At 46.3% G+C, this 17,139-nt stretch overlaps 1 protein-coding gene across 2 annotated transcripts in view; it reads right to left on the reverse strand.

Moving 5' to 3' along the window:
* Gabra5 (gamma-aminobutyric acid type A receptor subunit alpha5) overlaps positions 1-16,714 on the reverse strand; it is a 39,488-nt gene extending 22,774 nt beyond the window's left edge. Inside the window, exons 1-6 of one of the 2 annotated variants that reach the window (XM_090321731.1) lie at positions 16,527-16,714; positions 15,038-15,101; positions 14,423-14,584; positions 1,314-1,435; positions 623-690; positions 326-546 (exon numbers count right to left, since the gene is read on the reverse strand). In XM_090321731.1, the coding sequence (XP_090177857.1) occupies positions 326-546; positions 623-690; positions 1,314-1,435; positions 14,423-14,553 (542 nt within the window). In that variant the 5' untranslated portion in view covers positions 14,554-14,584; positions 15,038-15,101; positions 16,527-16,714. Of the gene's footprint in view, positions 1-325; positions 547-622; positions 691-1,313; positions 1,436-14,422; positions 14,585-15,037; positions 15,102-16,212; positions 16,382-16,526 lie in introns of those variants that run through there. The other variant, XM_090321732.1, reaches the window with a different exon arrangement.
* Between the last annotated feature and the right edge of the window lie 425 nt (positions 16,715-17,139).

Genomic DNA, 17,139 nt, shown 5'->3' on the forward strand with positions numbered 1-17,139 from the left:
GGAAGCAAGAGTCACCCCACCCATGCATGTAGACAGTGACTGTACCCAGATGAGTCACCCCCTAACCCCAGGAGGAATCCAGGGCTCTAAGATCTCAGCCTCTGAGTGATGTCTCCATGCTCTACTCACAGAGCTGAGAATGCACCCCATTTTATATCCCCTAAGACAAAGGCCAAGGACTTAGGCTTGATATGGAGCTCAGTTTCCTAGCAGACATCTCCCCATGGACAGAAGGATGCTCAGGCTTTGCTCATTGCCCATTCGCTGTGTAGGCCACCTCTGGCCCTTTCTCCCTGTAGTCCCAGCCCCTGGCACAGGCGCTCACCGCATGGTGTACAGAAGTGTGCCATCATCCTCCAGCCGCAGCAGCTTGTTGGGTGTGGTCATGTTGTGCGCGATGGATTTCTTCCCGTTGTGGAAGAACGTATCCGGGGTCCAGATTTTGCTGGCCAGCAGATTGTTGAGGGGCAGGCGCTGCATAGGACCCTTGAAACGCAGCCGCTCGTCCTTCCAGCTTTGCCGGAAGAACACGTCAATGGTGTATTCCTGAGGCAGAGGGAAGATCGGGAGCTGGCACCAAGGGGCATTCTCCCCTCAGGAAGGGGTGCCAGGGGGAACTTACCATTTCCGTGTCTGACACTGGGCCAAAGCTGGTCACGTAAATGTCTGTCCGAACCTGAGTGATTCTCTCTGAAACACAGACAGACACAGGATGCAAGCCTGCTGTTGGCATGTGTGCACCCATTCCAGTGTGTGCGTGTGTGCCTGTGTGTGTGTGTGTGTGTGTGTGTGTGTCCCATGGATTCTGCTCCTAAGGACTGGTTCCTCCTTAAGTGGGCTAAAAAGGACATTCAGCTTATCTGGAAAGGCTGGGTGCCCGTCCTAGCTACTCAGGAGATTGAGATCTGTGGATCTCGGTTCTAAGCCAGCCTTGGGGAAGGAAAGTCTGTGAGACTTTTATCTCCATGGAAAACCAGAAGTGGCACTGTGGCTCCACATAGCACTAGCCTTAAGTGTAAAAAAAAAAAAAGCTCAGGGATAATGCCCAGGGCCCTGAATTCAAGCCCTAGGATTGGCACTGACAGGGAAAAAAAATAATCTAGAAAGAAGGAAATTGGCAGGGATATTTTAAAAGCAAACAAGCTTCTAGTTTCTGCAAATAGCCAAGACTGCATAATGCTTGGCAACATTTAGAAAGTAATCATCAACTCCGAAACTGGTCAGAGTAGCTCTTTCCAGGATTATTGAAGTCAGTCAATGAGGGAGAAGCTTTCTCAGGATACTCACAGGCCTGGGGCAGTGCAAACACTCACCTCCCAACCCCGGCCGTAGCCTGTTGTCATAACCATCCAGCAGCCCGTCCAAAATCCTGGTAAATACTGTGATGTTGTCATTTGTCTCCGCTTTTACAGAACTCGTTGGCATTTGTGAAAAGCTTTTCCAAAAGAGAAAGCCAAGGAAGTTAATATTTGCATTGTTTAATAAGAAGCCATAATGATAAGAATAATTATTTTCATAGTGCTGATCTTGAACTCGGGGCTTGAGTGAGGGCCCTGAGCTTTTTTTTCTCTCTCACAAGGCTAGTGCTCCACTGTTTGAGCTACAGCTCCACTTCTGGCTCTTAGGTGATTCGTTGAAGATAAGAGTCTCATGGACTTTACTACCCCAAGTGGCTTTGAACTGTGATCCTCAGATCTCAGCCTCCTGAATAGCTAGAATGATAGGTGTGAGCCACTGGCATCTGGCTACAAGATATAATTCTTAAGATTCAACCTGCCTTGTCATCTTAGAGGGAAGCCATTTGCAAAGCACTCAGTCTACATAGGTGCAGAGTTTACTTTGAATAAGCCTGAGCTCTAAAATGTCTTTCCTTTTACTCTAGGCTCATGTTCATCTGCTTAACCCAATGGGCCAAAATCTGCTACTTTTGGTTACGAGGAGCCATTAGTTAGCCAGGCTTTTAGTCATTTATAAAAACAAATTAGCTACAAATTAGCAGGGACTGACAGAGCCTAATCTATGCACAGGGGATTCTAAAAGTTTGGTGTGAGTTCGAGAACGCTGAGTTGGCAGGTCCTTAATGAACCACTTGTAACGCACCCCGATGTGTGGACGGGCAGTTGCTGCAGAACTTTGCCTGTGCTGGAACATGAGGTTGATGCTCTCCGAGCTCCCTTCATCCTTAGTGGCATGGGGGAATTGGTACTGTGACTACTATGCCAGGATTGAGCTGGTAAAGCCAGAAATGATCAAGTCTGTGAACTATATCTTGGGGTTTTACCCCTCTCAGTATGGTCAGCTAATGGCCACATCACCCAATCACAGTAAGACCCTCAGAAGGACAGGCAGCAGTGGCTCAAGCCTGGCAGTCTAGCTGCACAGGAGGCTAAGATCTGAGGATCTCCATTTGAGGCCATCTGGGGCTTTTGTAGTCCCTTAGAGATAAGAATCTTATAGTCTTTCCTCCTCCAGCTGGCTTTGAACCACTATCCTCAGATTTTAGCTTCCTAAGTAACTAAGATTGCAGGCGTGAACCACTAGTGAGACTTCCATCACCCATTAATCAGCAGAAATTCAGACATGGAGGTGGGATCCAAGGGATAGAAAACTGAGTTTAAAAAGCCAATGGGGGGGGCTGGGAGTTTGGCCTAGTGGTTAAAGTGCTTGCCTAGCATGCATGAAGACCCGGGTTCAATTCCTCGGTACCACATACATAGAAAAAAGCCGGGGGCCGGGAGTTTGGCCTAGTGGTTAAAGTGCTTGCCTAGCATGCATGAAGACCCGGGTTCAATTCCTCAGTACCATATACATAGAAAAAAGCCGGAAGTGGTGCTGAGGCTCCAGTGGTAGAGCTCTAGCCTTGAGAAAGTCCAAGGACAGTGCCCAGGCCCTGAGCTCAAGCCCAGGACTGGCAAAAAAAAAAAAAAAGCCAATGGGACCGTGAGGCCCTAAGTTCATGTCCCATTACACAGACAGACAGACAGACAACAAATACACACACACACACACACACACACACACCATATGAGGGTAAAGCAGAATCGATCTGTCTAGATGAAATCAATGAAAATAAGAAAGGCAGGCACAGGTCAGTTCTGACCTCAGCATCTTCCTTAGCAAGCCTAGAAAGTTCTCTAAGGAAAGTGCACAAGCAAGAAAGGCAGCAAAGAACCTGAAATGTGTGGGTCCCTTGTCAGCATCCTACAGCCAGTTGCAGGTGTGTGAACAGCACTGCAAAGTGGGCTGGATTTCCAGGATTCAAGGAGGAATCCTGGCCAAAAGCCAGCTGGACCTTCGCCCCCCAAACCCAGTATCTTTGGCACCTGGGCAAACCAGTACTTAATCCTCAGTACAGAAAAGTGCCTGGCTCTGGGGCCCAACTTTGCTGAAACACTTTTCCTGTCCCTTTTCCTAGCTGAAATTACAGCAAAAAAAAAATTCTCTCTATATATCCAATGAAGGATGCAGAGGCCAAAAGGGATGTGTGCCTGCCCCGCCCACTTCTTGAAAGTTGGTCCTTTGTCCTTTTACTTTTCCCATTGATTGCATCTAAACATCCATTCTTGATGGAACCCTCTAATATCCCTCCGGGATATGACAGGATACAATCTCTTGATCTAATTTTCACATCAGTAATATAATGAAAATACCTCGGACAGGCTAAAAACTCAGCTCTGTTATCTCAGAGAACATAACATTTATGTTTTACTTTCTGGCTCAGCATGTTAAAATATGAACCCCCCTCCCCTCTTCCCCCTCCAACCACGGTAATTTGACACTTTAGGAAGATGAAGCACTTAAGTATCACATCACTAGGGGCTGGGAGTTTGGCCTAGTGGTAGAGTGCTTGCCTAGCACGTACGAAGACCCGGGTTCGATTCCTCAGTACCACATACACAGAAAAAAGCCAGAAGTGGTGCTGAGGCTCAAGTGGTAGAGCTCTAGCCTTGAGAAAGTCCAAGGACAGGGCTCAGGCCCTGAGCTCAAGCCCACGACTAGCAAAAAAACAAAAAACCCTTAGTATCACATCACTGAAAGCAGGATAGAAAGCCTTGAAACCACCTAGGGTTGTATAAGAAAGAATTATGCTTTTTTTTTATCTGTTGGCTGTGAGGCTTGAACTCCAGGCCTGGGTGCTTGAGCTCTTTTGCTGCAGCTCTTTTCACTCACTACTTGGAGCAACAGCACCAGATAGTGAGAGTCCCACAGTCTTTCCTGCTGGCTTGGCACTGTGATCCTCCAATCTCAGCCTCCTGAATACCAAATGGCAGGTAGCCACCAGTGCCCGAGTGAACGTTACACTCTGTACTTGCTGCGTTGGATAACAGTGGGTCAAATGAAATTTTTTGCTCTATTTCTGATGCTATTTATACATGTCATCTCTGTTTGGCTGTGCAAATTTAGATGGTGACCCGAGGTCCTTGCATTATGACTGAGGTAAGATCATTTATACCAAGAGAAAAAAACTCTAGTCTCTCCTGACCCACAGAATCACTGTCTGCCATCTTAGCCATGTGAGGTTAATGGCTTCCTGAAAATATTTAATGGAAATTTTCCAGCAATAAGAAACTCATAAGTTTAACATCATGTAAACTGAACTCTCCCACTCACCTGTCCAGTGTCTGAATCATCTCTCCGTCCAGTGTATCCATATAGTAATTTTTCCTCTTCCCTTACATGCCCAGAACATAGCTCGGTGATTGTAAGGAGATAGCCGGGGCTGGGAGAGTGGCCTAGTGGTAGAGTGCTTTCCCAGCATGCATGAAGCCCTGGGTTCCATTCCTTGGTACCACACACATAGGAAAGGTCAGAAGTGGTGCGGTGGCTCAAGTGGTAGAGCACTAGCCTTGAGAAAGCCCAAGGACAATCCTCAGGCCCTAAGTTCAAGCCCCAGGACTGCCCTGCCCCCGCCCCCAAAAAAGGAAATGGCCATAGTACTGCAGGACCTGTGTTCACATAAATCTTATTTGGCGTCAATATGGTCTCCTGAAGAAGTACTGCTGGAAATACATATAACAGTGTTAATTTTGAAAAAAAATTATTACTGTTGTTAATCTCTTACTGTATCGAATTTATAAATTAAACCTATGTTATGTGTTATAGGGTGAAAAAAGACCCATTATATATAGGACTTGATATGATCTGTTTTAGGCTTTCACTGGGAGAGTTGTGGAATATATCTATAGTTAGGGAGAACTACTAGATTGTGTGTGTGTGTGTGTGTGTGTGTGTGTGTGTGTGTGTGTGCGTGCGTGCATGTATGTCAGGCCTGGGATTTGAACTCAGAGCCTAGGTGCTGTCCCTTACCCTCTTTTGCTCTAGGCTAGTGCTATACCATTTGAGCCACAGCTCTGCTTTCTGGATTTGTATTTTTTGAGAAAGGGGGAGCAGTTTATAAGAGATAATGTCTCATAAACTTTCCTGCCTCGGCTGGTTTTGAACTGCGACCCTCATATTTCAGCCTCTTGAGCAGCTAGGATAATATAGGCAGAAGCTACCAGTGCCTGGTGCAAACAATTATGATGTAATGCTTCAAGGAAATATTTTCTAAGCCACTGCCTTATCTATTGTGAAAATGTTCTTAAGTTACACTAAGTCTGAAGATCCCTGGCTCTCAGGCGTCAAAGACTTTCTACATTATTGAGCATTTAAAGACTCTGCAGCCAGTGATATCTCTCCATACTGCTTCCCATTGTTCTGGCTAGTATAGAGGCAAGAACTACCATCTTACATCACAAATACCCAAGTCATTTCTTTACTTTTCGACAGTTGTGGGACTTGAACTCAGGACCTGGGAGCTGTCCAGGAACTTTTTCGATGAAGACTAAGTGCTCTACCACTTTGATCCACAGTGCCATTTCCTGTTTTCAGATAAATTGGACATAATATTCTCAGGGACTTTTCGTGCCCATGCTGGCTTCAAACTGTGATCCTCAGGTCGCAGTCTCCTGAGTAGCTAGGATGCCCGGTGTGAGCCACCTACCAGCACCCACCCCAACTCATTTCTGATGTAATCACAGAAGAGGATGCAGGCTGACAAACTCCAAACCTGAGCTACCGCTAACTGGACAGAACTTTATGACCATACATCAGCCTGATCCTTATGGCTCATGTCTGTAATCTTAGCTCTTCTGGAGGCTGTGATCTGAGCATCATGGTTCAAAGCCAACCCTGGGCAGTAAAAAAAATCCATTAACTAGCAAAACAATGCCCCAATGGAAGCAGGGCTCAAGTAGTAGAGCACTTTCCCTGAAGGAAAAAGCCAGGTAAAAGTGCAAAACCCCGAGTTTAAGTCCTAATGTTGGTGCGAGTGCGCGCGCAGCGCGCGCGCACACACACACACACACGCTTATATCTACATACATTTTGACATAATTACTTTGTCCTTGGGGATATTACAGTAAGTGGCCTAGTCTACCATATCTTCCTCTTATATTTACCTGCAGATGTTCATATGACAGATGGTTGTAAGGCTTTTCTCTAGTGTACTGACTAAAGACAAGAATTAAGGAGTAGGGAACAGATTCTTTAAGAATTTTTGAAAACTTGCTATGCACTGGTGGCTTGGGCCTGTAATCCTGGCTACTCAGGAGACTGAGATCTGAGAATTGTGGTTCAAAGCCGGCCTATGCAGGCTTTTACTCCAGTGAACCATCATAAAACTGGAAATGGAGTTCTGGTTCAAATGGTGGAGTGCGAACCTCGAGTAAAAATGCTCAGGGACAGCACTCAGTACCTGAGTTCAAGCCCCACTACCGGGGGGAAAAAAGACACTTGACAGTATTTCTCAGAACTTGAGTTATGAACCAAGTGAATTGTGGAGCAATCATCTATCTATCTATCTATCTGTCTATCTGTCTATCAGTCTATCTACCTGGTTGTTGTTGTTGTTAAATTTGAGCCTCAGTAGGAAGGTATTTGCTCACGTCTATAATCCTAGTTACTCAGGAGGCTGAGATCTGAGAATCACTGTCCAGAGCCAGCCCAGGCAAACAAATCTGAGAAACTCTCTTTATCCAATTAACCAGCAAAACCTGAAAGTGGAGTTGTGTCTCAAGTGATAAAATGCCAGACAAGACCAAAAAGAAAAAAAAAGCCAAGCATGAGTTCAAGGCTCTGAATTCAAGCTTCCAGTACCAGTCACAACAACAAAAATCAATCTGTGCTCTGAGGACAAAACCAATGTGTGGGAGAAGGATTGCATAGCTCTGTACTCTGAAAGAGGGTTTTTTTTTGTATTTTCCTTCTATTAGAAAGTATCTAGCTTAATTTTTTAAAGCCTGAAATTAACTTTCCTGCCTTCCATTATCTTTTAGATTCTGTCTTTTGAGTTTGAAATAACCCTGAAATAATACACATTAAGTGGAATTTCCAATGCTGCACAAAAGCCCACTCTGTTCTAGCTCTATCTTTTCCTAGCAGATGGCCCCTTTTCTGTGGTATTAGATTTCATAAGCCCATCTTGTGTGATCTTTATTATTGGATTGTGGCTGGTCTACTGTTTCTCCAGTGGTGGCATTTGAATTCTGCAGTAAGATATTCTTTTGTTTCCCATATCTAGATTCCCTTCCTCCTTGCATCTTGCCCTATTTGTGGCACCTTAAATATTGGGACATTTTGGAGAAAGATTTCTTCCAAGAAGAATGCATGCAAAACTCCAATTGACTTGATTCTACCCCTTTCTGCTGGCAAAATCCATTGCACCGTTCTCTGAGTTCTAAACCCCCAAAATCTTCTCACTTACCAAATGAGGTGGTGTGTGTGTGTGTGTGTGTGTGTGTGTGTGTGTGTGTGTGTGTGTGTGTGTGAAAATGAAAATTACATTGCCAGGCTCAGGTGGCTCACAACTGTGATCCTAGCTACTCAGGAGGCTGAGATCTGAGGACTGTGGTTTGAAGTCAGCCCAAAGAAGGAAAGTCTGTGAGACTGTCATCTCCAAGGAATCATCAAGAAGTCAGAAGTGGAGCTGTAGCTCAAGTGGTAGAGCACCCACCTTAAAAATCAAAATAAAAAAGCTCAGGAACAGAGCCCAGGGCAGGATTTTAAGCCCCAGGACACACACACACACACACACACACACACACACACACACACACACACTACATGTTGTGAGAGTTTTAAGATTTTTCTTCTTGCCTTTTAGACATTCTAATGCTTTTCTGTAAAATCCCACACTAATTAAAATATATGTCTCATGGCCATGGAATCTTTGTTAAAAGTCTGAAAGTCCACATGGTCCTTTGTTCCTTTGAGCTGAGCCAGTGAGTCACACCTCCGAGCTGACTGGGAGGCAGTATTGGCACAAAGCTACACTTCCCTCCTGTCCTTCTGAGCTCTGTATAAAACATAATCATCTGGAAGTATTTTATTTTTCTTTAGATGCCTGGGTTTTTTTTTTTGTTTGTTTTTTGTTTTGTTTTGTTTTTGCCAGTCGTGAGCTTGAGCTCAGGGCCTGAGCACTGTCCTTGGACTTTTCTCAAGGCTAGAGGTCTACCACTTGAGCCTCAGCACCACTTCCGGCTTTTTCTATATATGTGGTGCCAAGGAATCGAACCCAGGTCTTCCTGCATGCTAGGCAAGCACTTTAACCACTAGGCCAAACTCCCGGCCTAGATGCCTGTTTTTTTAATGTGTATGTGTGCCAGTCCTAGGCCTTGAACTCAGGACCTGAGCATTGTCCCAGAACTTTTTGTGCTTGATCCTAGCTAGCACTCTACCACTTGAGCCACAGCTCCACTTCCAAATTGGAGATAAGACTCTCACAGACTTTGCAATCTGGCTTTGAACTTGATCCTCAGATCTCAGCCTGCTAACTAGCTAGGAAGATGCCTGGCTGTGCATATGCACGCAGACATACCGAAAAGTAGTTTTAGAAACTACCTTTCTGATCTCTGGCTGTCCCCAAAGCTTCCACTTAGACAAGTCATTGCATTTGTTCAATGAATTATTTCAGAGTACATTCTGAAGGTTTGTTTTTTTAAAAAATATTTTTAAAATAATTGTTATAATGACTGTATGCCCTGAGCTTCATGAACCTTCAGAGCAGGAAGACTTTGTCATGTGGGGATACAAGAGAGAGAACTTTCCATTTCAGAAGACACTGAGTGCCTGCATGATTCAGAGAGAATGTACTTTCTGCTCTAGTTAAGAGATGGGAACTGCCCTTGAGTTGCGAGAAAGAGAAGGCCTTCGTGAAACCAAAGGCCTGGGCTGGCACATTCATGTACACAAATAAAGGACAACCTTCTCTGCTTGTATTTCTAAGTGGTTTCAAGAGCCTGCTTTTAATTACTGGTTCTAAGATGTGCAGTTTGTACATCATAAATTTCTAACACATGCTTTCTTCCTCCCAACCCCCTGATCTTCTGTGAATAGTTCAATAGGCTTCGTACAATTAAATGGATGGGCCATGGGATTGAGTTCGGAATCTTGAGACCTATTTCACAGTTAGGTCAATGTAGACTGATAAAGTGTGACATTTTTTCTCAAGCGATGATGAGTGAAATCCAGTTTACACCTCATGTTAGGTTTTCTTTTTATTTTGTCAGTTGTGGGGCTTGAATGCTGCCCCAAGCTCTTCAGGGCAAAGCTAGCGCTCTACCACCTTGAATCATCGCACCACTTCCCAGGTGGTTTTGTCTTTTGGTGGTTTATTGGAGATAAGAGTCTCACAGACTTTTCTGCCTGGACTGACTTCAAACCACAATCTTCAGCTCTCAGCTTCCCAAGCACCTAGGATTACAGACATGAGCCACCAGAGCCTAGCATATTAGGTATTTTTTTTAATATTATGTAGATTCAAAGATTGTTCCAATGTTAGCTTTTCTATATCATGTACTTTAGGTTACAGTTTCACTAAAATAATTATAATGGCTAAAATAATTCCATATTTCTAAATGTTCCCAGGCAGAAGGCAGGCTGTCAATAATGCTTCTAATCTGTTGCTGCTATGCTGGGCTCCTGTCTGTTCTGTAATTTAAAACTAATAACAGAATCACAAAGGGCTGTTGTCAATGAGTGGATGGTGACTGGTCAAATTTAGAATAGGATTAAGAATAGGAAGAGAAAGGAAGTCATGTTTCTGAAGGAATCTTACATTAATTTTCTTGTATAATTGCCAAATGGATTTCCTTCTTGCAAATACATTTTTTCTGCTTTCATATTCGACACCCTTTTCATAAATGCTGCATACCCAATCTTGAATATATATAAAATATCTCATACTGCCTCTGCTCCGCTTCCCTGCCAGCCTCTTTTCTTTCTTTCTTTCTTTCTTTCTTTCTTTCTTTCTTTCTTTCTTTCTTTCTTTCTTTCTTTCTTTCTTTCTTCTTCTCCCCTCCTCCCTCCCTTCTTTTTATTCTTTATCCTAAGGCTTGAACTCAGGGCCTGGGAGCTGTCTCTAAGCTTTTGTACTCAAGGCTGTTTCTCTACCACTGTTCCGTGGTTAATTGGAGTTAAAAGTCTCTTAGACTTTTTTGAGTGGCCTAGCTTTGAATTTCAATCCTCAGATCTCAGCCTCCTGCCTAGCTAGAATTACAGATAGGAGCTACCAGCTGCTGCCTAGATTGGCTTTCTGTATCCCTCACTTACCCTCGCCAGCTCTCTTGTCTCTGGTGATGGTATTAAAAATGTCAGCATGTGTCTGGTCCTACATTCATATTGAGACACAGATCTTTTGACCTGTGTGTGTGTTTGTGTGTGAATGTATGTGTGTGTGTGTGTGTGTGTGTGTGTGTGTGTGTGTGTGTGCGCACTCCAGTACATACATGTGTCTCTGCTATAACTGGGGCTTGAACACAGGGCCTGGACACTGTCCCTGAGCTTTTCTGCTCAAGGCTAGGACTTTTCCATTTGAGCTATAACTCTACTTCTGGCTTTCTGGTGGTTAACGGAGATAAGAGTTTCCTGGCCTTTCCTGCCCAGGCTGGCTTTGAACCACAATCCTCAGGTCTCAGCCTCATGGGTAGCCAAGACGGCGTGAGTCACCATCACCTACATCTTTCTTGGATTCCAATGACATCAACTCTTTCTTGGGGAGAGGAAAAAACCCAAGAGCTTAGATTACTCACTCCATCCCAATTCCAGAGTATAGAAAATTCTACCTTGGAAGCTGAAGATACCCTTTGAGAGCTAGAGACCCCTTCTCTTCAGCTTGGTAGGACCTAGTGCCAGCTGAGTGCAGGCAAAGGAGCCTATGATATGTCCAGGCAGAATGACACAGAAGACGTTCTTAGTGTTTGTGAACTTTCTGCATCATTAGCTCTCGCTCCATCCACCTGCCCCAGACAGAGATAGGGTTGAGACTGCCTGGCTCCCACAGTGGCTTCACTGTTCTGAAACTCTCATAAAAATAGGCACTCTGCATTGTACTAGCTATTATTCTGTCAAAATTTAAAGTAAAAACTTGTTATGAAACTGCCTTTGGGTTTGGAACCAAACTATTCTTACACACATTTAGAGAATGTGCAAGCAAGAGAAGCCCTGAGTCGGATGAAATGAATGCAGGTTGGGTATCTTTTAGGATGTGCTTTGTGGTTGTTGAAAAACTCACTTTTGTTGGACAGGAGTGCTCTTTTACTGAAATCCTTTCTTTATTAAAAGCAGTTGGACATGGCAGAGTCAAGAGTTCAAAGTCCTAAACCCAACATTCGGGAAGTTAGGGCAGGAAGACTCAGAGTTTAGGGTTAGTCTCTGCTCCAGGCTAATCTGAGAAAATGTAACAAGACCCTATCTCAAAAAACCGAATAAATAACAAGTTTAAAAAAGCACTCAAAGAGCCTTATATAAAATTACACTTACAGGAATATCTTTTAAGACCAATAATCTCAAAGACTTTAAAAAAAAAGCTGCAAGGCAAAATATTTTCTTTCCAGGAAATTCTGTAACAGCAAAATCAGAGATAAGTAATCATCTCAAATTAGCAAAGTAGCTAACACCAGTGCATTCATGCATCATAATAATAGCTGTCCGTTTTTTTAAATCTATTGTTTAAAGAATTATATAGTTTAAAAAATAAAGTATTAGGTCCACAGAAGTAATAAAAAGCTGAACATACAGTGTGATCACAACTGTATTAGAAACAGATGTAGAAGAAAGGAGACAAATAAGCCACAATAATGCAAAAGATGACCATTTCTGAGTGGCTGAATTAAGGACCCTTTGTTTTCCTATATTTTATTATAACCTACGTGTTTCTACTGTTTTATAGCAGGTGGTTAAAAACAAAATCATTGCTAAAAAATTAAAAAATAGTCTGCAACAGTGAATCTTCTAGAAAGATTGAATTGTTCCTTGCTCAATGATTCCTTCTAGACCATCATACTCACCGTCTATTTATACAAGACCTACAAGATTAAATAACGATCAAGTACAACTCCCTGTACACACAACTTCCCATGTTAGCCTGCCTCCCAGGAGTGGAATGACTTCCAGTTTCCTCGGTGTAAATTCACAATAATCCATTGTGGCTCAAAAGCTATCAGGAAGCTGTAAGTTTCCCATCCAGCCCTCTCATGAATATATCAGTTCCAAAAGATCACTCCATATATACACAACCAATCAGTAAATAAACGAAAATACTGCAATACATTCTCTTGCAATATAGAGTGTGCCATTAGGAGTTCACCAATGTACGCTGATTTACACACCTCCCATTCAGACTAAAAAAAAAAAATCCCAATGGACAGAGCTTGTAAGACTGGACAGCTGGACAGAATGTAGAAAGGAAAGCCTTCCACGTAGCAGCAAAGTTTGAAAGCATGGAGACTAAACAATTCCCTTGGACAGGCAAGGCCCGAAGAGCAATCCAGGGTTTTTACTTGGGATAATTCAAACCAGATCAGACACCTGTTTCCACTCATGTGGCCAGGAATGCTGAGAAATGGGCATGTTATCAGTCCATGCTGCTAGACAGACTTACATGTGGACTTACACACACCTGAGCTACTGTGACAGCACCTGAAAAGACCTTAAGTCTGACTTTTTTTTTCTCTGCTCAAATTCACAGGGCTTAGCAGAGCAGAGAAAGGTCCAGAGGAGAAACAGTCAAAATTTCTTGGCCCTGAAAGGGACATTTTACTTACCTGTGCTCCACTGTCTACCCACTCTGCCTTTCAGGTTCACACATGTGCAGAATACGTTGTATTGTGCATTGTGCAATCTCTGGATTATTCTGTCCCCCTGCACCCTTATATACACACACGCGCACACACACACACACACACACACACACACACACACACACGTGCGCACGACTTCGCTAATGCTTTGGGGACATTGATCCCGAAATCGAATTCCTTTCTATCAAATTGGCTTTCAGTTCCAGTGCTTTTTCATTCACCAGAAGTATTTTGGAGCAGGGGGCAGAGATAGGCTAAGTAGAGGGGCAACATCGGCCCCTCTACTGGAATGGTGGTTCAGGCTAATTTATTGGGCAAAGGTGAGGATTGATACAGAGCTAGAAAGAGAAACAAAGTGAAAAGGGCTCATTGACGTTGTTCTAAGTAGGGTGTTTCAGGGATGCCTTTCAAATCCTAGTGTAGGGTATGATTTCTGCACTTCTGTGGGCTGTTCCAGGCCCTTGGCTCAAACCAGGACTCTGTTAGGTCCTTTATCAACGCCAAGTAGGCAGCCTGGCTTGAAAGGCAGATTCAGTGCCATAAGGAATTTCCTGAGAAGGACAAGGTAAGTGCTGTATGCTGTCTTATCTAGCAACAGTGGTCACCGTTTATGCACGTGAACTCCCAAAGCCAGTTGTAATCCCAGTAGGAAGGAACATGGCTTATTCTGAAACATCTTTGGCTTCCATTTCTGACAAATAATAGCTTCGTTGTCTCTGACTCACTCCAGAGATTCCACCCCACCCCCCACCACACACACACACACACACACACACACACACACACACACACACACCCCTGGAACATCTTAGCTCAGGAGGAATGTATGTGTAGGTCAAGGAAAAGGCTTTCATTTATTTACAATAAGCTGGAGGATGTTACAGAGCAAAAGGGACAAGAAGCAAGGGATTGTTAAATTATTGTTCCTCTCTACAAAGCTCCAGAGAGTCAGCCTTCAGTCCTTACAACTGTCACACAAGCTAAGTATCAGTGGCTCCCGACTGTGATCCTAGCTAATCAGGAGACTGAGAGCTGAGGATTGAGATTCAATGCCAGTCAGGGCAAGGAAAAACCTGTGAGACACTTATCCCCAATTAAGTACCACACACACACACACAAAGCCCACTAATGATGCTGTGGCTCAAAGTGATAGAGCATTAGCCTTGAACACAAAAGCTCAGGGACAATGCTCAGGCTCAGAGTTCAAGCCCCAGATCCCGCACAGAAACAAAACAAAACAAATACACACACAAGGATAAAAACCAATTGCCAAATTAAAGCCAAAAGTACAGATCATAACTCACCCAAAGTGACTGGATAAATTCATGGACATACAAAAGAGCAGGAGGTTTTTGATCATGATAAAACTAGAGAACTTTCCATTGTCCATTCCCAAGGAGAATAGTTGTGGAAACGTGATAAGATTTGTGAGCATAAAGCTTCTTTTCTCCAACTTGATCTTGAGGCTGAAAAGTACAGAGAAGGGACCAGCACTGGAATATGACTTTGTTTTTTGATGCCATGGATTTAAACTGAGTTATGTACTACTACAACACAGCATTGAACAGAAAGAACTTGCCCCCACCCTCTGCCCTTCCTGCCAGTTCACACACACGCACACACACACACACACACACACACACACACACACACACACACCAAGTGACTTCTAGAACATTTGCTGGGCAGTCAGGTAGGTGACAATGGACACTGGGCTTGAATTTTCAGTTCGGCTCTCACAGAGTGCAAAACCATTCTGATTGATTCCCCCTCCTCCAGGTCTCCGATACTATTTTATTTTTATTTTTAGTACATTAGTCAACAACCGCATGGATTCCATGATTCAAATAGGCGCTTTCAAGTCAGTCCAGGCACTGTCATTCTGGATTGGTTTAAATCCACAACGTGGAATTATTTACCTTTTTTCTGCTATCTATGGCACGGGGTTCAAAGCCAGCCTGCTCCTCCTTGTTCTGCAAGGTGCTGAGGGATTTGGGGGGCCGGGGAGAAAAAGTAGGTGGAAAGTGCAGGAAGGAAATAAAGGACACATTTAGATAACAGAGTCTTTCTACACACTGGAGACAATAGGACAGCCTCTAATGGAAGCTTAGTATTTCCTTAGCACCCTGTGCCCCCCCGCCCTCACTGAATGACTTAATAATCAGAGCTGAGCCTTAATGAAGGCGTTTGCAAGCCAGGCAGGCAGGCAGACAGGCTCTGGGCTAAGGTACCTCAGGTGAGGCACCAAACTTCACCTGTGCACCAGGCAAATAGACGCTCAGCAAACACCAACAACCCAGAGTTCATCAAGGAACGTTTTCTTTTTTGGGGAAACACCGTTCCTTTATATCCCCCCCAAAACTTTAGTTTTAGGGAGCACATAGGTGCTTCCACCTTACAAGTACCAGCACTGCTGTGGAGAAGAAGGCAACCAGCCCTGCCCAGGCAGTGGTCTCAACTTGGGCGGGTCCTGGGCAGGCTGGGAATCTTCCCTGGACCAGGGGCGAATGGCAGCTGTGATTGATCACCGGGAATGGGGGGTGGGGAGGCTGCATGCTGGGGAGGGGGATCCAAGAGGTGTCTCGGGTCCCCCAACTTCTCACCCAGCACTCCCCCTGTACACAGGACTCTGCTCTGGGGGGAGCCACGCTGGGTTGCTGATTCGCCAAGGCCGGCGGCGCCCCAGGCAGGTGGGCACCGAGATGGGGGGGGGGGTTGGCACTGCAAAACCGCAGCCTCTGCCACCCCAGAACCAGACACCCCCGGCTGAGAGCAGCCACCCTCGGAGTCGGCAGAGACCCTGCTCGATACCCCCCTCCCCCGCCTCCTTGGCTTGTGCCCTGGGTCGTAGCCAGCTAAGTGATCCAGCGCAGGGGGCAGCGCCTCCCTCTTGAGCTGCGATCGCCGGGCGCAGTGGCGGCTCCGGGTCCCCCTCCACCACCACCTGGCCTCGAGTGGGGCCCGCGCCCACCCCACCACGAACCCCAAGACCTCCAGGGTCGGGGTGGGGGCCGGCTGGAGCCTTCCAGGTGGGGCGATCTCGGTCCTTGTGGCTGTCATTGGGGCGGGGGGTCCCCTCATCCCCGATTCCTACCCGTAAGCGCTGCGCCCTGGTTAGTGTCCCATCTGGCCGGGCTGCACCACCCCGGCGCCACGCGGGGGTTCGCCCGTGCACCCCACTGCGCCGCTTCACCTCTGCAGTCGCCAGGGGAAAAGTTTACACCGCGGGGCGACCGAGGCGCCTGGCCCCGGATCTCCACTTCTGCACCCTGGCCGATGCCCGAACATTGGGGTGCAGGCAAAAATCGGGGTGAAGGGGGGCAGGAAACCACCGATCTTCACATCCCCAAACGTGCATTCGCCTCTCCCACCCGCGCCCCCCCCCAGAATCCTCCCCACCGGGCTTACCCAGCACCCCGATAGGCGAGCCGTCGGCGAGGGACGCATCCTCCTCCTCCTCCTCCTCCTCCGCCGCCCGATCTCCCCGGCTGCCAGGCGCGGGAGGCCGGTGCGGCGTCACCGCCCCATGCTTGTCAGCGCCTAACTTCCCCCAGGGCTCCCGGGTGGGTGGAAGAAGGGGGAACCCGGCGCCCCGCGTGGGTCGCCGCCGCCGCCCTGCGGGCTCCGCTCCGCGAGGCCCCCGCCGCCCGCCCCACGCCCCGTGCCCGCCGCGCCCGCCGAGGCCGCGCGCTGCCCGGCTGCGGATCTCCACGGCGCCCCCCGCGCACCGGCGCGCGCGCCCTCACCTCGCCAAAGCGCCCCGCCAGAGGCCGCCACGCGCTCACCCGAGGCGCCTGGCTCTGCCCATGCGGGGGGGGGGGGGGTGGAAAGAGAGAGGGGAGGAGGGGGAGAGGAGAAGCCCTTTCTTCCTGCCCAAGTTTCTAGAAGGATCAGAGTCCTCACCACCACCACTGATCACTTCTGATTTGGGGTAGAGCTGGAAGGGTCAGTGGGCAGCGCAGAAGCCATGTCCTCTCCTCCCCCCACCCCCGAACACCACCTCCGAGGGCCAGCCTGGCAG

Source organism: Megascapheus bottae, chromosome 30 (assembly GCF_031878675.1).
Source record: "Megascapheus bottae isolate mThoBot1 chromosome 30, mThoBot2.hap1, whole genome shotgun sequence".
Taxonomy (NCBI): Eukaryota; Metazoa; Chordata; class Mammalia; order Rodentia; family Geomyidae; genus Megascapheus; species Megascapheus bottae.